The following is a 24,475-nucleotide window of genomic DNA, read 5'->3' on the forward strand; positions in this document are numbered from 1 at the left end:
ACCTAACCGGCACATTCCTGGACACCTAGGGGCAATTTATCACAGCCAATCCACCTAATCTGAAACTGGAGCACCCGGAGGAAACCCACGTAGACAGGGGGAGAACATACAAACTCCGCACAGTTGGAATTGAATCCAGGTCCCTTGCGCTGTGGGGCAGCAATGCTAACCACCATGCCAACCCAAAGGACATCTTTCTGTGCTGTAAAACTCTAAAATGCTATGACGCTCTTCCATTGCTTTACCCCAGCATATCGTGCCCCGTGTTGTTTCTGTAATGACGATCCTGTTTCACAGGGAGAGATCAATAGCCTGATTTACAGATCCCTCCCTGGAGGACCAGTTTGATGCAGTGTGGGGTCACCATTCCATTCTCATTGAGTGGGGGTATCCTCTTGGTTGTCGCCCAGTGTTTGAAGGCTGGAACTTTGTCCTGTTTGTCAGGACTACAATGGCGGGGGTGGGGCGGGGCGGGGGGGGGGGTGGTTTGAGGGAGGAATGGTGGGTGAGGATGGAGGCAACCACTCTAGTATTAACAGATGTGAGTATTCTGTTGGATGTGAACCCAGTATGTAAACTCCAGAACTACTGTCTCCACTTTTTGAGACTGTACAGAGGGGTCATGAAGGCATAACCTTAGAGCTGGGAATGCTATTGGTGAGTCAAAGCTTATTTCAGTTTGATGTATATAGCACAGAATATTCTACAAGACGTTTTGTTTCTGAGGTAGTATTGATGACTGCAAGCATAACCAACAGAGTGAAGAAAAGAACATAGGAAAGTATCGGACTGGAAAAGACTTCTCTGGCCTCTCCCTGCAATTCATATCTCTCAATCAAACAAGTCCTGTGTGTACTCAAGGTACAGTTTTTATTGAAGGCTCATGTAAACGCTGGTGTATGTGTAATGATCTTCACTTTAATTTCCAGTTCTTTTCTTCAATGAAGCTGGTGCGACTGGCATGAAATGTAGTCACATATACAAAGGATTTGCTGAATGTCTGCTGAAGTTGGGAGACAGTCTGGCCAAAAATATTGAAGGTGAAACCGAAGAAGTGAAGGAACTGGACACAGTGTGCCGGTGAGCTTACGGTTATTTACTACATGCTCCTGGGCCACCGAAACGCTGCCCATTTGTACTGATGCTTTTGAGGTTAGGGATAGATTACTTTCTACGGGGGGTGAGGGAAAAGTGGGAATGAACCATCTTGGGCTGCTCCTTGGCTGACCAGCAACAACGGCAACTTATTTACATGGGGGTGTCAAATGTCAAAAAATGCTTGATGCAGTTCCAAGAAAAGACACACTGGTAGCACCTTTCATTACCACAGGACGTTCCAATGCTTTACAACCAATGAAGTACTTTTAAAGTGGAGTCCCTGTTGTAACTTAGCAAACGCACAACCAATTTGCACACAGAAAGCTCCCACCAACAGCAACGTGATAATAACCAGATGATCTGTTTTTGTGATAGCGATTGTGGGATAAAAATTGGCCAGAGAGCTGCTATGCTCTTCTTCGCAATAATGCCATGGGGTGGCATGGTTAGTAATGTTGCTTCACAGCTCTAGGGTCCCAGGTCGAATCCCGGCTTAGGTCATTGCCTGTGCGGAATCTGCACGTTCTCCCTGTGGTTTCCTCCGGTGCTCCGGTTTCCTCCCTCAGTCCAAAGATGTGCAGGTTAGATGGATTGGCCATGCTAAATTGCCCCTTAGTGTCCAAAATGTTTAGGTGGGGTTACTGGGTTTCAGGGATGGGGTGGAGGTGTGGGCTTAAGTGGGGCGCTCTTTCCAAGGGCCGGTGCAGACTCGATGGGCTGAATGGCCTCCTTCTGCATTGTAAATTCCATGATTCTATGATCTTTTACATCCATGTAAGAGGGGAGACAGGACCATGCTTTAACGTCCAATCGTGTTGCACTCTCTCAGCACTGCATACAGCGTTAGCCTAGATTTTCGATCTTAAGTCTCAGGAGTGGGACCATGAATCCAACACCTTCTGACTCAGAGGCAAGAATGTTACCAACTAAATCACAATTGACACAGGAGGGGTAATATGAGGGTGAGATCAAGAGGTGATGGGATGGGTGTAAACTGGCATTTCGATCATCTACCTGGTTTAGAAAGTGTGTGATTTCACATTTTCAGCAGCAAATAAAACACTTAGTTGCAGGTGTGCAGGAAGTTTTCAAGGAAAATAATGAAGGTGGTTTAGGAAGAAAGGCCCATTGAACAGGGGTATAGTGGCAGTGATTCCCTGCTAAGGATAGGCTTCAGTTGATAATACAATAAACATTCTGTTATCTAGCACTCCACCAACTGGAGTTCTCTACTAACCGGAATTCCTGATATTCTCCTGATACTCTCCTAACACTTCACAAAGCAGAAGCAATTACAAAGTTATCTGGAACCCAGACCTGTAAACTGTATTGTTTTAGACATTAATTTATGTTTTAATGTTCTGTTGACGATTAGAAGTAAAAGGAAGACTGTTCTTCACTTCCTGAACTCTTGGACGGGATTCTCCATTCCCTCAACCAGCCAATGGGATTTCCCATTGTTGGCCACCCCCGCCGTTGGAAACGCACGGCTGCTGGCAGGGCGGAGGACCCCACTGATGGAGAATCCCGCAGCTTGGATTTTAATTCCTGCTACAAATATTACGCAGTATTCCATTGGTAAATAGGATTCTCCATTATCCAACAATGTTGATGAACCGGCTCCACCCATTCCCTGTGTATGCCAGATAATAGATATTATTATGTCACCAGTGGTGCGGCACGGTAGCACAGTTGCTTCACAGCTTCAGGGTCCTAGGTACGATTCCCGGCTTGGGCCATTGTCTGCGTGGAGTCTGCATGTTCTCCCCGTGTCTGCATGAGTTTCCTCCGGGTGCTCCGGGTTTCCTCCCACAAGTCCTGACAGACGTGCTGCTAGGTGAATTGGACATTCTGAATTCTCCCTCAGTGTACCCGAACGGGCGCCGGAGTGTGGTGACGTGGGAATTTCCACAGAACTTCATTGCAGTGTTAATGTAAGCCTACTTGAGACACTAATAAAGATTATTATTAATATTATAGATGTTTAGAACTGCGTTGTGCATCTCACACATCATGGCAAAGGAAAAAGATGTTCTGCAAAAAAGGGTTTTGGTTTGGGGGAACACTGATTTTATTAAAATAAAGCAGGATCTGGCCAAAATTGATTGGGAAGAGCTACTTCTGGATAAATCTAAAGCAGAACAGTGGGGGGCATTAAATCTGGAATTGGTGAGTACAGGCCCAAAATGTTTCCTTTTGGGTGAAATGTAGGAGCAACAAATCCAGGGAACTCTGCATGTCTAGGAATATTCAGGACTGGATAGGAAGGAAAAGTGATACGTTTAACAGATACAAAGTGAATATCTGAGGCCCTCGTGGAGTATAGAAGGTTTTTTAAAAATTCACTTACGAGGTGTAGGCGTTGCTCATTAGTTCAGCATTCATTGCTCATCCCTAGTTACCCTACAGAAGGTGATGGTGAGTTACCTTCTTGAACAGCTATAGTCCCTGAAGTGTAGGTACATCCACAGTGCTGTTAGGGAGGGAGTTCCAGGATTTTGACACAGCGACAATGAAGGAACAGAGGTATATTTCCGAGTCAGGGTTGTGAGTGACTTGGAGTGAAGCTTCCAGGTTGTTAGGTTCCCAGGTGCCTGGTGCTCTTGTCCTTCTAGATGGTAGTGGTCATGGGCTTGAAAAGTGCTGTCTAGGGAACTATGGTGAGTTCCTGCAGTGCATCTTGTAGATGGTACACACGGCTGCCAGTGTTGATTGGTGGTGGATTGAATGTTGTGGAAGGGGTAGCAACCAAGTGGGCTGCTTTTTCCTGAATGGTGTCGGGATTCTCGAGTGTTGTTGGAGCTGCACTCATCCAGGCAAGTGGAGAGTATTCCATTACACTCCTGACTTGTGCCTTGTAGATGGTAGAAAGGCTTTGGGGGTTAGGAGGTGAGTTACTCGCATAGATTCCTAGCCTTTGACCTATCAATGATAACCCCCCCCCAGGATGTTGAATGTGGGGTATTCAGCGATGATAATGCCATTGAATATTAAAGGGCACTGGTCAAAGTGCAGGGGGGACTCAAAGAAGCAATTAGGAGAGCAAAGAAAAAGCACTGAAAAGGTACTGGCAAATAAGATTTTGGAATTTTCCCTAATATTCTATAAGTATATCAAGGGGTAGAGGATAACCAGGGCAAGAGTAAGACCCATTAGGGACCAAGGGGGTAATCTATGCATTGAGTCGGATGACATTGGTAGGGTGTTAAGCGAGTACTTCACATCTGTCTTTGGAGAAGGAGGATGGGGGTGCAGAATTCAGACAGATGGACAGTTTTACATAGGGAGTGAGGAGGTACTAGAGATTTTGGCTGGCTTAAAATTGGACAAATCCCGAGATCTAGATTAGTTGTATCCCAGGCTGCTGTGGGAGGCAAGGGAGGAAAGTACATGGTGGCCTTTGACAAGGTCCCACATGGGAGACTGATAAAGAAGGTAAAAGCACATGGGATTCAGGATAAAGTGGCAAGTTGGATCCAAAATTGGCTTAGTAAAGGAGAGTGGTGGTAGAAGGCTGTTTGTGTGACTGGTGTCCAGTGGCGTAGAACAGGAATTAGTGCTCGGTCCCTTAATGTTTGTAACATATATAAACAATGTAGAAGAAAATGTGGGGGGAGTTAATAAGTAAATTTGCAGATGATACGAAGATTGGCCAGGTGGTTGGCAGTGAAGAAGAAGGTCTTGGGTTACAGGGTTGATATCAACGGATTGGTCAAATGAGCAGATCAGTGGCAGATGGAATTTAACCCTGAAAAGTGTGAGGAGTAACGACAATTCAATAGATGGCAGGGCATTCGGAAGCTCAGAGGAGTAGAGGGATCTTAAGATCCTTGTCACAGATCCTTGAAGACGTCAGGACAAGTTAATAGGGTAGTTAAGAAGGTATATGGGACACTTGCCTTTATCAGTTGTGGCATAGATTATAAGAGCAGGGAGGTTATATTGGAGTTGTACAGGACTTTGGTTGGCCCAGCGCTTGCGTGCTGGATGCAGTTTTGGTCACCTCAATATAGAAAGGATGTGATTGCACTGGAGAAGGTGCAGAGGAGCTTCATCAGGATGTTGCCTGCGATAGAGAATTTTAGCTATAAAGAAAAGCTGGATAAACTCAGGTTCTTTTCTTTGGAACCAAGGTGGCTGAAAGTGGACCTGATTGAGGTGTATAGGATTATGAGGGGCATGGACAGGGTGGATAGGAAGCAGCAGTTCCCCTTAGCAGAAGGGTCAATAATGAGGGGGCACAATCGTAAGGTGAAAGGCAGGTTGAGAGGGTATTTGAGGAAATTATTTTTTACTCAGAGGCAGGTGGGAATCTGGAATGCGCTGCCTGGAAGGGCAGCTGAGGCAGGCAACCTCGCAACCTTTAAAAAGTACTTGGACGGGCAGCACGGTGGCCTAGTGGTTAGCACAACCGCCTCACGGCGCTGAGGTCCCAGGTTCGATCCCGGCTCTGGGTCACTGTCCGTGTGGAGTTTGCACGTTCTCCCCATGTCTGCGTGGGTTTCGCCCCCAGAACCCAAAAATGTGCAGAGTAGGTGGATTGGCCACACTAAATTGCCCCTTTATTGGAAAAAATAATTGGCTAATCTAAATTTAAAAAAAAAAAAGTACTTGGATGAGCACTTGAAATGTCATAACATTCAAGGCTATGGGCCAAGTGCTGGGAAGACGAATTAGTGTAGAGTAGTTTTCTTCGTTGGTGCAGTCTTGATGGGCCGAAGGGCCTCGTAGGTACTGTGTGATTCTATGGTTCTACATCACTGAAAGCATTGTGGAACCTTGTGTATAAATCACAAAATGCTAGCATGCAAGTTCAGCACGTAATTGGGGAGACAAATGGAATGTTGCCGGTCATTTCAAAGTGAATGGAGTATAAAAATTGGGACGTCCTGCTAAAACTATGCAATACATGAGTTAGACCACACCTTGAATACTGGGAATAGTTTTGGTCTCCTTATCTCAGGAAGGATATACTGGCATTGGAGGAAGTCCAGAAAAGGTTCACTAGCTGATCCTGGGTATGGAGGGATTTTCTTATGAGGAGAGGTTGAGTAGATTGGGCCTGTACTCATTGGAGTTTAGAGGAATGAAAGATGACCTTGCTGAGACGTATAGGATTTTCAGGGGGCTTGACAGAGTAGCTGCTGAGAGGATATTTCCTCTTGAGGGAGAGTCTAGGACCAGAGGACATAATATAAAAGTAAGGGGTCGACAGAGATGAGTAGGAATCTCTTCTCTCAGAGGGTAGTGGATCTGTGGAATTCCATCCTCAAAGAGAGCTGTAGAGATTGGGCTATTAAGGATGTTCAAAGCTGAGATAGACAGGTTTTTAATCAACAAGTGAATTGAGGATTTTGTGGATAAGGCAGGAAAGTGGATTTGAGGATTATATCAGATCAACAATGATGTCACTGAATGGCGGAGCAGAATCGATGGGCCATCTGGCCTAATTCTACTCCTACATCTTATGGTCTTATGATATACCATATACTCTAGACCATATCATGTCTCCAGATGTGTGAAACCTGTACAACACTTTTAAAAATCTGTTCTTGACTTAGTTTTTCTTCCTGCCCAATGGGGCAACATCGGGGACCTCTCTCATGGGTACCCGGAACATAGGAACAGAATGAAACCATTCAGCCCTTTGTGCAGCATGCTGTGCTGTTTTGTTAATCATATTTTACTCCCTGGCGTTTCTCCTTAATACCTTTACTTTTGAAGCAAGTATCTATTTCTCTTTTAATCACCTTAAATTGACTCTGCTCTGTTGAATTTATGCTACATTCTCACAAGTCCAGAAGATTTTCCTCGATTCTTTTTTAACTGACTTAGTTCTGGTTTTGAAATGATTAACTCTTGCTCCAGGTTCTCCTGTTAGGGAGAAGAGATGTTCCTATTTATTCTGTCAGCCCCCTTCATATAGTTCAGCGAGATCACCCTTTAACCTCTCATCACTAAGCAATAAAATTCAAGCTGCTGCATGTTCGTCAACAAACTCTGTTGGCAGAATATTCAACTGGGCCTTGGGATCAACTGGGGGCCCTGCACCCAAATGTGGCAGGAGGGAGACCGGCTGAGCAACCTTCCCAAAGGCAGCCTTCCAGTTGGCCATGTCCGTGCTTGCTGTCCAATAGTGGGTGGCCCTCGATACTGCTGCTCCAATCAGAGGGTGGGAAGCTCCACAGCCTCAGCATCCCCACAGGGAGAGGTAGGCGCTGCTGAAGCAGGAAGGAGAGTGCTAGGGCTCCTCATCGTGAAATTCATTGGCCACAAAATTGGGCAAGGGCGTGAGAAGGCCAGCAGGGGGGGCTGCCACTCTCAGGTGGTAGGTCACCTGAAGTATGGCGGGAGCTCCAATTCCGAATCCAAATGGGTGGAACGTAGGCCATCGAAATTCTGCCTTTTTGTACTGATTTTGAGTGGCTTGACCACTGGAGGCCTCAATGAATATGGTCCAAAGATATTTCAAACTTTCATATTAGTAGGGCCAGGGAATCATTGCAGGGAAATGCCCATCCCTAAAATTGGTAGCCCTTAGCCAGGCTCTGACTGTCCGTCAACTGTCCAGGTCCCAGCCATAGAGGTGCCCCCGAGCACTGTTTTGATGCTTGTGGCTTGCCAGCAGCAAGTGTATGGGTCTCAAAATGGCTCGGGTCCCATGCTGGAAACAGCAGATGGGTAGCACGCTAATGCAGCTTTGTATGAATATTTAGGAAATCTGACATTTTAATTTGATAACATTGAAATTTAACCCTTTAAGATGTTTTTACACTTGACACATTAACATGCCGAAACCCCACTATAATTGCTTTTGTCCTAATCACAGTAAAGTGGTGAATTCGGGAATTCTGTAAAATGACTGGGCACGATGTTACAGAGAGGGTGTTTCGATGGGGATCGTTAAAAATTGAGGAGTCAAATAACCATATTATATTTGAGAAGACATTAAGACAAAAATGGCAATTGTGAGGGACCACTTTGTTGGAAGACGAGGGGGCTGCCAGGCCGTAAATTGAGCATTTAATAATAATCATTGTTCAGACATTATTTGTTGCTGAATTAAACTTTCTATTTGATTTGAACAAATCCATCATTTTCAGAAGGCAGATAAATCAGCAGACTATTTTTGAAGCTGGAATTAAGACAATGCTGGAATAATTTCACCAATTTATAAGTAATGATATGAATAGAATTGTAGTGATATACGATCAGGTCAATTTAAAATAAAAAGAGAAAATGCTGGAAATGCTCAGCAGGTCTGGCAGCATCTGTGGAGAGAGAGTTTTGAGTTTATATGACTCTTCTTCCGAGCCTTTAGGTCTTCTACTGTGCACATCCCACAGATAATTGTACATGTGGAAGTAATGGGCAGATCATCAAAACACTAAAGGTGATTGATGTTTCACACTGGAGGGTATTGATGTTTCACACCGGAGGGTATTGATAATTCACACTGGAGGACATTGATGTTTCACACCGGAGGGATTGATAATTCACACTGGAGGACATTGATGTTTCACACTGGAGTACATTGCTGTTTCACACTGGAGGACATTGATGATTCACACTGGAGGACATTGATGTGTCACACTGGAGGACATTGATGTTTCACACTGGAGGACATTGATGTTTCACACTGGAGGACATTGATGATTCATACTGGAGGACATTGATGTTTCACACTGGAGGACATTGATGTTTCACACTGGAGGACATTGAGGATTCACACTAGAGGACATTGATGTTTCACACTGGAGGACATTGATGATTCACACTGGAGGACATTGATGTGTCACACTGGAGGACATTGATGTGTCACACTGGAGGACATTGATGTTTCACACTGGAGGACATTGATGATTCACTCTGGAGAACATTGCTGTTTCACACTGGAGGACATTGATGATTCACACTAGAGGACATTGAGGATTCACGCTGGAGGACATTGAGTCACACTGGAGTCCAATGTGTCACAATGGAAGCTAGTGCTGTGTCACACTGGAGAATTGGGATGTATCACACTGGAGGACATTGATATTTCACACTGGAGGTCAGTGATGTGTCACACTGGAGGATAATGATAGCACTGTGTTGCACTGGAGGATAGTGCTGTGTCAGACTGGAGGATAGCGCTGCGTCACACTGCAGGATAGCGCTGTGTCACACTGGAGGATAGCGCTGCGTCAGACTGGAGCATAGTGCTGTGTCACACTGGAGGATAGCGCTGTGTTACACTGGAGGATAGCGCTGTGTCAGACTGGAGGATAGCGCTGCGTCACACTGCAGGATAGCGCTGTGTCACACTGGAGGATAACGCTCTGTTACACTGGAGGATAGCGCTGCGTCACACTGGAGGATAGCGCTGTGTCACACTGGAGGATAACGCTCTGTTACACTGGAGGATAGCGCTGCGTCACACTGCAGGATAGCGCTGTGTCACACTGGAGGATAACGCTCTGTTACACTGGAGGATAGCGCTGCGTCACACTGGAGGATAGCGCTGCGTCACACTGGAGGATAGCGCTGCGTCACACTGGAGGATAGCGCTGCGTCACACTGGAGGATAGCGCTGCGTCACACTGGAGGATAGCACTGTGTTATACTGGAGGATAGCGCTGTGTCAAACTGGAGGATAGCGCTGTGTCATACTGGAGGATAGCGCTGTGTCATACTGGAGGATAGCGCTGTGTCATACTGGAGGATAGCACAGTGTCACACTGGAGGATTGCGCTGTGTCACACTGGAGGATAGCGCTGCGTCACACTGGAGGATAGCGCTGTGTCACACTGGAGGTTAGTGCTGTGTTACACTGGAGGATAGCGCTGCGTCACACTGGATGATAGCGCTGTGTCACACTGGAGGATAGCGCTGCGTCACACTGGAGGTTAGTGCTGTGTCACACTGGATGATAGCGCTGTCGCACTGGAGGATAGCGCTGCGTCACACTGGAGGATAGCGCTGTGTCACACTGGAGGTTAGTGCTGTGTTACACTGGAGGATAGCGCTGCGTCACACTGGAGGATAGCGCAGTGTCACACTGGAGGATAGCGCTGTGTCACACTGGAGGATAGCGCTGTGTCACACTGGAGGATAGCGCTGTGTCACACTGGAGGATAGTGCTGTGTCACACTGGAGGATAGCGCTGTGTCACACTGGAGGATAGCGCTGTGTCAGACTGGAGGATAGCGCTGTGTCACACTGGAGGATAGCGCTGTGTCACACTGGAGGATAGCGCTGTGTCAGACTGGAGGATAGCGCTGTGTCACACTGGAGGATAGCGCTGTGTCACACTGGAGGATAGCGCTGTGTCACACTGGAGGATAGCGCTGCGTCACACTGGATGATAGCGCTGTGTCACACTGGATGATAGCGCTGCGTCACACTGGAGGATAGCGCTGTGTCACACTAGAGGATAACGCAGTGTCACACTTGAGGATAGCGCTGTGTCACACTGGAGGATAGCGCTGTGTCACACTGGAGGATAGCGCTGTGTCACACTGGATGATAGCGCAGTGTCACACTGGAGGTTAGTGCTGTGTCACACTGGAGGATAACGCTGTGTCAGACTGGAGGATAGTGCTGTGTCACACTGGAGGATAGCGCTGTGTCACACTGGAGGATAGCGCTGTGTCACACTGGAGGATAACGCTGTGTCACACTGGAGGATAACGCAGTGTCACACTGGAGGATAGCGCAGTGTCACACTGGAGGATAGCGCTGTGTCACACTGGAGGTTAGTGCTGTGTCACACTGGAGGATAGCGCAGTGTCACACTGGAGGTTAGTGCTGTGTCACACTGGAGGTTAGTGCTGTGTCACACTGGAGGATAGCGCTGTGTCACACTGGAGGATAGCGCTGTGTCACACTGGAGGTTAGTGCTGTGTCACACTGGAGGATAGCGCTGTGTCACACTGGAGGATAGCGCTGTGTCACACTGGAGGTTAGTGCTGTGTCACACTGGAGGATAGCGCTGTGTCACACTGGAGGATAGCGCTGTGTCACACTGGAGGTTAGTGACGTGTCTCACTGCAGGATAGCGCTGTGTCACACTGGAGGATAGTGCTGTGTTACACTGGAGGATAGCGCTGTGTCACACTGGAGGATAGCGCTGTGTCACACTGGAGCATAGTGCTGTGTCACACTGGAGGATAACACAGTGTCACACTGGAGGATAGCGCTGTGTCACACTGGAGGTTAGTGCTGTGTCATACTGGAGGTTAGTGCTGTGTCACACTGGAGGATAGTGACGTGTCTCACTGGAGGATAGCGCTGTGTCACACTGGAGGATAGCGCTGTGTCACACTGGAGGATAGTGCTGTGTTACACTGGAGGATAGCGCTGTGTCACACTGGAGGATAGCGCTGTGTCACACTGGAGGTTAGTGCTGTGTCACACTGGAGGTTAGTGCTGTGTCACACTGGAGGATAGCGCAGTGTCACACTGGAGGTTAGTGCTGTGTCACACTGGAGGTTAGTGCTGTGTCACACTGGAGGATAGCGCTGTGTCACACTGGAGGATAGCGCTGTGTCACACTGGAGGTTAGTGCTGTGTTACACTGGAGGATAGCGCTGTGTCACACTGGAGGATAGCGCTGTGTCACACTGGAGGTTAGTGCTGTGTTACACTGGAGGATAGCGCTGTGTCACACTGGAGGATAGCGCTGTGTCACACTGGAGCATAGTGCTGTGTCACACTGGAGGATAACACAGTGTCACACTGGAGGATAGCGCTGTGTCACACTGGAGGTTAGTGCTGTGTCACACTGGAGGTTAGTGCTGTGTCACACTGGAGGATAGCGCTGTGTCACACTGGAGGATAGCGCTGTGTCACACTGGAGGTTAGTGCTGTGTCACACTGGAGGTTAGTGCTGTGTCACACTGGATGATAGCGCTGTGTCACACTGGAGGTTAGTGCTGTGTCACACTGGAGGTTAGTGCTGTGTCACACTGGAGGATAGCGCTGTGTCACACTGGAGGATAGCGCTGTGTCACACTGGAGGATAGTGCTGTGTCACACTGGAGGTTAGTGCTGTGTTACACTGGAGGATAGCGCTGTGTCACACTGGAGGATAGCGCTGTGTCACACTGGAGGTTAGTGACGTGTCTCACTGCAGGATAGCGCTGTGTCACACTGGAGGATAGCGCAGTGTCACACTGGAGGTTAGTGACGTGTCTCACTGCAGGATAGCGCTGTGTCACACTGGAGGATAGCGCAGTGTCACACTGGAGGATAGCGCTGTGTTACACTGGAGGATAGCGCTGTGTCACACTGGAGGATAGCGCTGTGTCACACTGGAGCATAGTGCTGTGTCACACTGGAGGATAACGCAGTGTCACACTGGAGGATAGCGCTGTGTCACACTGGAGGTTAGTGCTGTGTCACACTGGAGGATAGCGCTGTGTCACACTGGAGGATAGCGCTGTGTCACACTGGAGGTTAGTGCTGTGTCACACTGGAGGTTAGTGCTGTGTCACACTGGATGATAGCGCTGTGTCACACTGGAGGTTAGTGCTGTGTCACACTGGAGGATAGCGCTGTGTTACACTGGAGGATAGCGCTGTGTCACACTGGAGGTTAGTGACGTGTCTCACTGCAGGATAGCGCTGTGTCACACTGGAGGATAGTGCTGTGTTACACTGGAGGATAGCGCTGTGTCACACTGGAGGATAGCGCTGTGTCACACTGGAGCATAGTGCTGTGTCACACTGGAGGATAACGCAGTGTCACACTGGAGGATAACGCTGTGTCACACTGGAGGTTAGTGCTGTGTCACACTGGAGGTTAGTGCTGTGTCACACTGGAGGATAGCGCTGTGTCACACTGGAGGATAGCGCTGTGTCACACTGGAGGTTAGTGCTGTGTCACACTGGAGGTTAGTGCTGTGTCACACTGGATGATAGCGCTGTGTCACACTGGAGGTTAGTGCTGTGTCACACTGGAGGATAGCGCTGTGTTACACTGGAGGATAGCGCTGTGTCACACTGGAGGTTAGTGCTGTGTCACACTGGAGGATAGCGCTGTGTTACACTGGAGGATAGCGCTGTGTCACACTGGAGGATAGTGACGTGTCACACTGGAGGATAGCGCAGTGTCACACTGGAGGATAGCGCTGCGTCACACTGGAGGATAACGCAGTGTCACACTGGAGGATAACGCTGTGTCACACTGGAGGATAGCGCTGTGTCACACTGGAGGATAACGCTGTGTCACACTGGAGGATAGCGCTGTTTCACACTGGAGGATAGCGCTGTGTCACACTGGAGGATAGCGCTGTGTCACACTGGAGGATAGCGCTGTGTCACACTGGAGGATAACGCTGTGTCACACTGGAGGATAGCGCTGTGTCACACTGGAGGATAGCGCTGTGTCACACTGGAGGATAGCGCTGTGTCACACTGGAGGATAACGCAGTGTCACACTGGAGGATAGCGCTGTGTCACACTGGAGGATAGCGCTGTGTCACACTGGAGGATAGCGCTGTGTCACACTGGAGGATAGCGCTGTGTCATACTGGAGGATAGCGCAGTGTCACACTGGAGGATAGCGCTGTGTCACACTGGAGGATAACGCAGTGTCACACTGGAGGATAACGCAGTGTCACACTGGAGGATAGTGCTGTGTCACACTGGAGGATAACGCTGTGTCACACTGGAGGATAACGCTGTGTCACACTGGAGGATAACGCAGTGTCACACTGGAGGATAACGCAGTGTCACACTGGAGGATAACGCAGTGTCACACTGGAGGATAGCGCTGTGTCACACTGGAGGATAGCGCTGTGTCACACTGGAGGATAACGCAGTGTCACACTGGAGGATAACGCAGTGTCACACTGGAGGATAGTGCTGTGTCACACTGGAGGATAGCGCTGTGTCACACTGGAGGATAGCGCTGTGTCATACTGGAGGATAGCGCTGTGTCACACTGGAGGATAGCGCTGTGTCACACTGGAGGATAACGCTGTGTCACACTGGAGGATAACGCAGTGTCACACTGGAGGATAACGCAGTGTCACACTGGAGGATAACGCAGTGTCACACTGGAGGATAGCGCTGTGTCACACTGGAGGATAACGCTGTGTCACACTGGAGGATAGCGCTGTGTCACACTGGAGGATAACGCAGTGTCACACTGGAGGATAGTGCTGTGTCACACTGGAGGATAGCGCTGTGTCACACTGGATGATAGCGCTGTGTCACACTGGAGGATAACGCAGTGTCACACTGGAGGATAGCGCAGTGTCACACTGGAGGATGGCGCTGTGTCACACTGGAGGTTGGCGCTGTGTCACACTGGAGGATAACGCAGTGTCACACTGGAGGATAGCGCTGCGTCACACTGGAGGATAGTGCAGTGTTACACTGGAGGATAGCGCTGCGTCACACTGGAGGATAGCACTGTGTCACACTGGAGGTTAGTGCTGTGTCACACTGGAGGATAGCGCAGTGTCACACTGGAGGATAGCGCTGTGTCACACTGGAGGATAGCGCTGTGTCACACTGGAGGATAGCGCTGTGTCACACTGGAGGATAGCGCTGTGTCATACTGGAGGATAGTGCTGTGTGACACTGGAGGATAGTGCTGTGTCATACTGGAGGATAGTGCTGTGTCACACTGGAGGATAGCGCTGCGTCACACTGGAGGATAGCGCTGTGTCACACTGGAGGTTAGTGCTGTGTCACACTGGAGGATAGCGCTGTGTCATACTGGAGGATAGTGCTGTGTGACACTGGAGGATAGTGCTGTGTCATACTGGAGGATAGTGCTGTGTCACACTGGAGGATAGCGCTGCGTCACACTGGAGGATAGCGCTGTGTCACACTGGAGGATAGCGCAGTGTCACACTGGAGGATAGTGCTGTGTCATACTGGAGGATAGTGCTGTGTCACACTGGAGGATAGCGCTGCGTCACACTGGAGGATAGCGCTGCGTCACACTGGAGGATAGCGCTGTGTCACACTGGAGGATAGCGCAGTGTCACACTGGAGGATAGCGCAGTGTCACACTGGAGGATAGCGCTGCGTCACACTGGAGGATAGCGCTGCGTCACACTGGAGGATAGCATGTGTCACACTGGAGGATAGTGCTGTGTCACACTGGAGGATAGCGCTGCGTCACACTGGAGGATAGCGCAGTGTCACACTGGAGGATAGCGCTGTGTCATACTGGCGGATAGCGCTGTGTCATACTGGAGGATAGCGCTGTGTCATACTGGAGGATAGCGCTGTGTCACACTGGAGGATAGCGCAGTGTCACACTGGAGGATAGCGCTGCGTCACACTGGAGGATAGCGCTGCGTCACACTGGAGGATAGCGCTGTGTCACACTGGAGGATAGCGCTGTGTCACACTGGAGGATAGCGCTGTGTCACACTGGAGGATAGCGCTGTGTCACACTGGAGGATAGCGCTGTGTCACACTGGAGGATAGCGCTGTGTCACACTGGAGGATAGCGCTGTGTCACACTGGAGGATAGCGCTGTGTCACACTGGAGGATAGCGCTGTGTCACACTGGAGGATAGCGCTGTGTCACACTGGAGGATAGTGCTGTGTCACACTGGAGGATAGCGCTGCGTCACACTGGAGGATAGCGCTGCGTCACACTGGAGGATAGCGCTGTGTCACACTGGAGGATAGCGCTGTGTCACACTGGAGGATAGCGCTGCGTCACACTGGAGGATAGCGCTGCGTCACACTGGAGGATAGCGCTGTGTCACACTGGAGGATAGCGCAGTGTCACACTGGAGGATAGCGCAGTGTCACACTGGAGGATAGCGCAGTGTCACACTGGAGGATAACGCTGTGTCACACTGGAGGATAACGCTGTGTCACACTGGAGGATAGCGCAGTGTCACACTGGAGGATAGCGCAGTGTCACACTGGAGGATAGCGCAGTGTCACACTGGAGGATAACGCTGTGTCACACTGGAGGATAGTGCTGTGTCACACTGGAGGATAGCGCTGTGTCACACTGGAGGATAACGCTGTGTCACACTGGAGGATAGCGCAGTGTCACACTGGAGGATAGCGCAGTGTCACACTGGAGGATAGCGCTGTGTCACACTGGAGGATAGCGCTGTGTCACACTGGATGATAGCGCTGTCACACTGGAGGATAGCGCAGTGTCACACTGGAGGATAGCGCTGCGTCACACTGGAGGATAGCGCTGTGTCACACTGGAGGATAGCGCAGTGTCACACTGGAGGATAGCGCAGTGTCACACTGGAGGATAGCGCTGCGTCACACTGGAGGATAGCGCTGTGTCACACTGGAGGATAGCGCAGTGTCACACTGGAGGATAGCGCAGTGTCACACTGGAGGATAGCGCTGTGTCACACTGGAGGATAGCGCTGCGTCACACTGGAGGATAGCGCTGTGTCATACTGGAGGATAGCATGTGTCACACTGGAGGATAGTGCTGTGTCATACTGGAGGATAGCGCTGTGTCACACTGGAGGATAGCACTGTGTCACACTGGAGGATAGCGCTGCGTCACACTGGAGGATAGCGCAGTGTCACACTGGAGGATAGCGCTGTGTCACACTGGAGGATAGCGCAGTGTCACACTGGAGGATAGCACAGTGTCACACTGGAGGATAGTGCAGTGTCACACTGGAGGATAGCGCAGTGTCACACTGGAGGATAGCGCAGTGTCACACTGGAGGATAGCGCTGTGTCTCACTGCAGGATAGCGCTGTGTCACACTGGAGGATAGCATGTGTCACACTGGAGGATAGTGCTGTGTCACACTGGAGGATAGCGCTGCGTCACACTGGAGGATAGCGCAGTGTCACACTGGAGGATAGCGCTGTGTCAGACTGGAGGATAGCGCAGTGTCACACTGGAGGATAGTGCAGTGTCACACTGGAGGATAGTGCTGTGTCACACTGGAGGATAGCGCAGTGTCACACTGGAGGATAGTGCAGTGTCACACTGGAGGATAGCGCAGTGTCACACTGGAGGATAGCGCAGTGTCACACTGGAGGATAGCGCTGTGTCACACTGGAGGATAGCGCAGTGTCACACTGGAGGATAGTGCAGTGTCACACTGGAGGATAGCGCAGTGTCACACTGGAGGATAGCGCAGTGTCACACTGGAGGATAGCGCAGTGTCATACTGGAGGATAGCGCAGTGTCACACTGGAGGATAGCGCTGCGTCACACTGGAGGATAGCACTGTGTCACACTGGAGGATAGCGCTGCGTCACACTGGAGGATAGCGCAGTGTCACACTGGAGGATAGCGCTGTGTCACACTGGAGGATAGCACTGTGTTATACTGGAGGATAGCGCTGTGTCACACTGGAGGATAACGCTGTGTCACACTGGAGGATAGCGCTGTGTCACACTGGAGGATAGCACAGTGTCACACTGGAGGATAGCACAGTGTCACACTGGAGGATAGCGCAGTGTCACACTGGAGGTTAGTGCTGTGTCACACTGGAGGATAGCGCAGTGTCACACTGGAGGATAGCGCTGTGTCACACTGGAGGATAGCGCAGTGTCACACTGGAGGATAGCGCAGTGTCACACTGGAGGATAGCGCTGTGTCAGACTGGAGGATAGCGCTGTGTCAGACTGGAGGATAGCGCTGTGTCACACTGGAGGATAGCGCTGTGTCACACTGGAGGATAGCGCAGTGTCACACTGGAGGATAGCGCTGTCGCACTGGAGGATAGCGCTGTGTCACACTGGAGGACATTAATGTGTCACACTGGAGAATGTTGATGTGTCGCACTGGACAATGTTGATGTGTCGCACTGGAGGATATTGATGTGTCGCACTGGACAATGTTGATGTGTCGCACTGGAGGATATTGATGTGTCGCACTGGAGGATATTGATGTGTCGCACTGGAGAATGTTGATGTGTCGCACTGGACGATGTTGATGTGTCGCACTGGAGGATATTGATGTGTCGCACTGGAGGATATTGATGTGTCGCACTGGAGGATATTGATGTGTCGCACTGGAGGATGTTGATGTGTTGCACTGGAGGATATTGATGTGTCGCACTGGAGGATATTGATGTGTCGCACTGGAGGATATTGATGTGTCGCACTGGAGGATATTGATGTGTCGCACTGGAGGATATTGATGTGTCGCACTGGAGGATGTTGATGTGTCGCACTGGAGGATATTGATGTATACCCTGGACAATTGTGCTTGGCAGTGAACAATCCAACAAAGTGATTTAACTTCGGATAGTCTGCCTTGGTCACACTGAATTGTTACTCTGAAAGAGTTTGAAATCTCTTCGAAATTTAGCATAACTATTTAACCAGCCAGACCGATCCCGGCACAGGATAACCGCCACACTCCCAAGATCGCAGGTCAGTCTCCCACCTGTCTTCCCCCCAACTAATCTCTCCTCATCATTCACGTGGGGCTCCCACTCCAAACCCGTGTGCCTGACTCTCATTGCCAACCCCATCCGACCCTCAAACCCAGCTGGAAATCGCACCCCTCCACGACCCCTCCCCAACCCAGACAGACCACGCCCGCAACCCGAGCACCATCCCATGGGCCTTCTACCCCATGACCTCTGACTCTCCCACCCTCCGACCTCCAATCCCCCCAACCCTGGCATCCGATCACCCCCCCCCCCCCCCAACCTGACCACCCCGAACCACTACCCCTGACCTCGGACCCCCTCTCCCTTGATCTATGATCCCTCTCTAAGCCTCTGAACTCTGATCTGCCAGATCTCCAAGCCCCTCGCTCCCCACCCCCCAACATCCCATCCCTGATGCCCCCCCCCCACCCCTAATCTCTGATACCCCCTGACTGCCCAACTCAATTCATGCACATCTGATTTACACATCAAATTTATACACTGCCAGTTATGATGCCAGCTGATGTTGACACTAGACAAGCTGGATCTCAGAATGGAACCTGGCTTGATGGATCATGGGCGGGATTCGCTATTGGCTGACGTCGAAATTGGGAAACGCGATTAGGCGGAGAATAGGTTCTGATGCCAAAATCAAGGCGGGTGCCGATGTGACGCCAAATCGCAATTCTCCGTCACCTTAACAGTGGCGTCAATGTGGTCTGGAACGCACGTACAGTAAACACCGTTGGCATATCATTAGCGGGCCTGACCCCGTATTCTCTTGGACCTCAGCGATTCTCCGCCTCCGATGGGCCGAGTTCCCAACGGCCCGTTTCACTTGTACTTTTAAAACTCATGAAAGCGGCATGGTGGTTGCTAAGGGAGAGAGAGGGGATACGGAATGTGTCCAACATCACCATAGTTTGCTGACAGTTGTGCCTCTGGCTGGGGGTGCTTCTGCCAGAGCCAGTGGGAGCAGCAGATAGTGGCCAGGAGATGGGCTGTGGGGTGGGGATGGACGGGCACTGAACACTATTGCCGCATCTGGAAAGGCAGCCATGCAGCTGCGCACACTGCTGATAACCCACTGTGAACTTAGGGCCACGGGTCGTTATAGTGTCCCCCCAGAGCACCCCCTAAGGTGCCCTCTGACCTCAACGACCCATCAGCTGTATGGGCAAGCTCCAGCAGTACCAGTGCCATCTTGTTGGCTGGGGTGAGTGTGCGTGGGGTGTGTAATGTGTATGTGTGGCTGCAGCTTGCCAACCTCCCGGGTGTCAATCACGGACACGGCGAATGCCACAACCTTTTTCATTGGAATCGATTGTGTTCCACGTGGCGCCAGTGCTAGCCCCTCCACAGTCGCTGAATCTGTCCAGGTTCGGCACCGGCTTTGCTGTCATGAAAGTCTACAAATCCTGTCGAAGACTCTGTCTGAGCAGGGGGGCAGTGTGACATATCTGCCAGATCATGGCGCACCTGGCACCGCGGGGGAATGGGGGGGGGGAGGACACCTACTCCTGGCACTGCGGGGGAATGGGGGGGGAGGGGGGGGAGCACACCTACTCCTGGCACTGCGGGGGAAGGGGGGGGGGGGGGGAGGACACCTACTCCTGGCACTGCGGGGGAATGGGGGGGGGGGGGGACACCTACTCCTGGCACTGCGGGGGAATGGGGGGGGGGGACACCTACTCCTGGCACTGCGGGGGAATGGGGGGGGGGGACACCTACTCCTGGCACTGCGGGGGAATGGGGGGGGGAGGACACCTGCTCCTGGCACTGCGGGGGAATGGGGGGGGGGACACCTACTCCTGGCACTGCGGGGGAATGGGGGGGGGGACACCTACTCCTGGCACTGCGGGGGAATGGGGGGGGGGGGAGGACACCTACTCCTGGCACTGCGGGGGAATGGGGGGGAGGGGAGGGGCACCTACTCCTGGCACTGCGGGGGAATGGGGGGGGGGGGAGGACACCTGCTCCTGGCACTGCGGGGGAATGGGGGGGGACACCTACTCCTGGCACTGGGGGGGGGGAGGACACCTACTCCTGGCACTGCGGGGGAATGGGGGGGGGACACCTACTCCTGGCACTGGGGGGGAATGGAGGGGGTTGGGGGAGGACACCTACTCCTGGCACTGGGGGGGAATGGGGGGGGAGGACGCCTACTCCTGGCACTGGGGGGGAGGGGGACACCTACTCCTGGCACCGCGGGGGAATGGGGGGGGACACCTGCTCCTGGCACCGCGGGGGAATGGGGGGGGAGGGGGGGGACACCTGCTCCTGGCACTGCGGGGGAATGGGGGGGGGAGGACACCTACTCCTGGCACTGCGGGGGAATGGAGGGGAGGGAGGACACCTACTCCTGGCACTGGGGGGGAATGGGGGGGGGGACACCTACTCCTGGCACTGCGGGGGGAATGGGGGGGGGGGACACCTACTCCTGGCACTGCGGGGAATGGAGGGGGGGGACACCTACTCCTGGCACCGCGGGGGAATGGGGGGGGGGAGGACACCTGCTCCTGGCACTGCGGGGGAATGGGGGGGGGGACACCTACTCCTGGCACTGCGGGGGAATGGGGGGGGGGACACCTACTCCTGGCACTGCGGGGGAATGGGGGGGGGACACCTACTCCTGGCACTGCGGGGGAATGGGGGGGAGGGGAGGGGACACCTACTCCTGGCACTGCGGGGGAATGGGGGGGGGGGAGTGGCACTTGGCACTGCGGTCCCTGTGCCAAGCCACCCCCAATGACCACCAATTCTCCCCCCCCCACCACCCGCACCCCATCTGTGGCAAGCCAAGAGCAGCCTACCCCTCATGGGCAGCACGGTAGCATAGTGGTTAGCTCAATTGCTTCACATCTCCAGAGTCCGAGGTTCGATTCCCGGCTTGGGTCACTGTGTGCGGAATCTGCACGTTCTCCCCGTGTGTGCGTGGGTTTCCTCCGGGTTTCCTCCCACAGTCCAAAGATGTGCAGGTTAGGTGGATTGGCCATTCTAAATTGCCCTTAGTGTCCAAAATTTCCCTTAGTGTTGGGTAGGGTTGCTGGGTTATGGGGATAGGGTGGAGGTGTGGGCTTGGGTAGGGTGATCTTTCCAAGAGCAGGTGCAGACTCGATGGGCCAAATGGCCTCCTTCTGCACTGTAAATTCTATGAATCCCTCCTGACAGAGCACCAAGGTAGGTTGTAACATTGTGAACAGGTGTTTAATGTGACAATATATATACAGATGCGTGTCCTAGCCCCTATAACTAAACTGTGCCCTGCACCGTTGCCAACTTAACTGGAGTCTAATTTTCTGGCGGAGATGGCCTGCTGTGATTCCTGCCCTGCAACCTGGGTCCCCATTGGCGGACATCTTCTGGGGCGACTGGGTCTGGATGGGCCCAGCTGCTGATTGAGTGTTCCAGGTGGCATGGTCCCGCCCTGTTCTGCCCACTGCCCACCAGACAGGCGAGGAACATGGTGATGGCGGTGGTAGGAGTCCGATGTGCTGGGGAATGGACCACCTCCATCTGGGACAGCACCACATGACGCTGTGACTGTGCCACCATCTTCTGGGTCGGTGCCACATCAGCCAGTGACTGCGCCATCTCCCTCTGGGGCTGGACCACCTCCCTCTGTGTCTGTGCCACATTGGCCAATGCCTGGGCAATGCCGGCGAGGCTCTCAGCCATGGCGTGCTGTGACTGGACCACGCTCAGGAGCGCCACTGCAATGTCCAAGTGGCTCTGCAACATGGCTGCCTGTGAGAGGAGAGCCCTGCCAGGGCCTCGGCCACCGCCTGCACAGAAGGCCACAGGCTTTGGACATGTCTGAAACCCTCGCCCCCAAAGACCTACACCGTGGACACCACTTATGCAGTGTTGGCCTGGGTGAAAAGCATGGCGTCCACCACCTCTTGCTCCTGCATGTGGTTGGACTGCTCCACCTGCAAACGCAGGTGCTGGATGGTCGCTGACAACTCCTCATGCCATCCCCGGCTCTGCAACTGCATTTTCATGAGCGATGGGACTGTCCGTTCCAGAAGCTCGAAACCCATCTGGACTGCCGCTAGTCCCTCGGGTCAGCCCGCCCTCCGACCGTCTGCCCCCTCGGGAGTTCCTATCTCCATCTGCTGTACTGGTGCAGCTGTGTGGTGAGCACCAGGTAGTGTCCCAGGAGCCCCTTCACTAAAGTGCCCAACCAAGGTGCGTGTAATGGGAAATCAGTGTCATCATCGGACTCGTGCTCCGAAGTGTCCTGGGTCTCGGGCATACCCGTCCCCCTCCTTGTCGGATTCCTGATCACTGCTCGAAACCAGGACTCTGGCTGGGTGCTGGGTGCGGGGGACAGCAGAAGGACCCACCCCATCTCCAGCAGGTCCTGCAAAACACAGGACGAGACGCATGATTAGGCCGCAGGTGTGGGGGTGGTGTGGGACTGTGGGGCGGAGGGCGGTGTGGGGCGGGTGGGGGTCAGGGCAGTGTGGGGTTGAGGGGCTGAGGTTGGTGTGGAGGTGAGGGCGGTGTTGGGGTGAGGGCGGTGTGGAGGTGAGGGCGGTGTGGGGGTGAGGGCGGTGTGGGGGTGAGGGCGGTGTGGGGTTGAGGGCGGTGTGGGGCGGAGGGCGGTGTGGGGCGGAGGGGGTTGTGGGGTTGAGGGGGTTGTGGGGTTGAGGGTGGTGTGGGGGTGAGGGTGGTGCGGGGTTGAGGGCGGTGTGGGGCGGAGGGGGTTGTGGGGTTGAGGGGGTTGTGGGGTTAAGGGTGGTGTGGGGTAAGGGTGGTGTGGGGGTGAGGGCGGTGTGGGGGTGAGGGCGGTGTGGGGGTGAGGGTGGTGTGGGGGTGAGGGTGGTGTGGGGGTGAGGGCGGTGTGGGGGTGAGGGCGGTGTGGGGGTGAGGGCGGTGTGGGGGGTGAGGGTGGTGTGGGGGTGAGGGTGGTGTGGGGGTGAGGGTGGTGTGAGGGAGGTGTGCGGCGGAGGGCGGGTTGGGGCGGAGGGTGGTGTGGGGCGGAGGGTGGTGTGGGGCGGAGGGCGGTGTGGGGCGGTGTGGGGCGGAGGGTGGTGTGGAGGTGAGGGTGGCATGGGGGTGAGGACGGCGTGGGGGTGAGGGGGTTGTGGGGCGGAGGGTGGTGTGGGGGTGAGGGTGGTGTGGGGGTGAGGGTGGTGTGGGGGTGAGGGTGGTGTGGGGGTGAGGGTGGTGTGAGGGTGGTGTGGGGGTGAGGGTGGTGTGGGGGTGAGGGTGGTGTGGGGGTGAGGGGGGTGAGGGTGGTGTGGTGGTGTGGGGGTGAGGGGGGTGAGGGTGGTGTGGTGGTGAGGGTGGTGTGGGGGTGAGGGTGGTGTGGGGGTGAGGGTGGTGTGGGGGTGAGGGTGGTGTGGGGGTGAGGGTGGTGTGAGGGTGGTGTGGGGGTGAGGGTGGTGTGGGGGTGAGGGTGGTGTGGGGGTGAGGGGGGTGAGGGTGGTGTGGTGGTGTGGGGGTGAGGGGGGTGAGGGTGGTGTGGTGGTGAGGGTGGTGTGGGGGTGAGGGTGGCGCTGGGGTGAGGGTGGTGTGGGGGTGAGGGTGGCGTGGGGGTGAGGGGGGTGAGGGTGGTGTGGTGGTGAGGGTGGTGTGGGGGTGAGGGTGGCGCTGGGGTGAGGGTGGTGTGGGGGTGAGGGTGGCGTGGGGGTGAGGGTGGCATGGGGGTGAGGGTGGCGTGGGGGTGAGGGTGGCGTGGGGGTGGTGTGGTGGTGTGGGGGTGAGGGTGGTGTGTGGGTGAGGGTGGTGTGGGGGTGAGGGTGGTGTGGGGGTGGTGTGGGGGTGAGGGTGGTGTGGGGGTGAGGGTGGCGTGGGGGTGAGGGTGGCGTGGGGGTGGTTGTGGTGGTGTGGGGGTGAGGGTGGTGTGTGGGTGAGGGTGGTGTGGGGGTGAGGGTGGTGTGGGGGTGGTGTGGGGGTGAGGGTGGTGTGGGGTGAGGGTGGTGTGGGGGTGAGGGTGGTGTGGGGTGAGGGTGGGGGTGAGGGTGGTGTGAGGGTGGTGAGGGTGGTGAGGGTGGTGTGGGGGTGAGGGTGGTGAGGGTGGTGTGGGGGTGAG

The 24,475-nt window shown here is 53.3% G+C and overlaps 1 protein-coding gene across 2 annotated transcripts in view; it reads left to right on the plus strand.

Annotated features, from left to right (window-relative positions):
• nrn1la (neuritin 1-like a) overlaps window positions 1–24,475 on the plus strand; it is an 82,731-nt gene that overhangs the window by 27,874 nt on the left and 30,382 nt on the right. For both annotated transcript variants that reach the window (XM_038806812.1, XM_038806813.1), the window contains exon 2: window positions 930–1,080. In XM_038806812.1, coding sequence (XP_038662740.1) covers window positions 930–1,080 — 151 coding nt within the window. The remainder of the gene's footprint in view (window positions 1–929; window positions 1,081–24,475) is intronic.

This window comes from Scyliorhinus canicula, chromosome 9, assembly GCF_902713615.1.
Source record: "Scyliorhinus canicula chromosome 9, sScyCan1.1, whole genome shotgun sequence".
Taxonomy (NCBI): domain Eukaryota; kingdom Metazoa; phylum Chordata; class Chondrichthyes; order Carcharhiniformes; family Scyliorhinidae; genus Scyliorhinus; species Scyliorhinus canicula.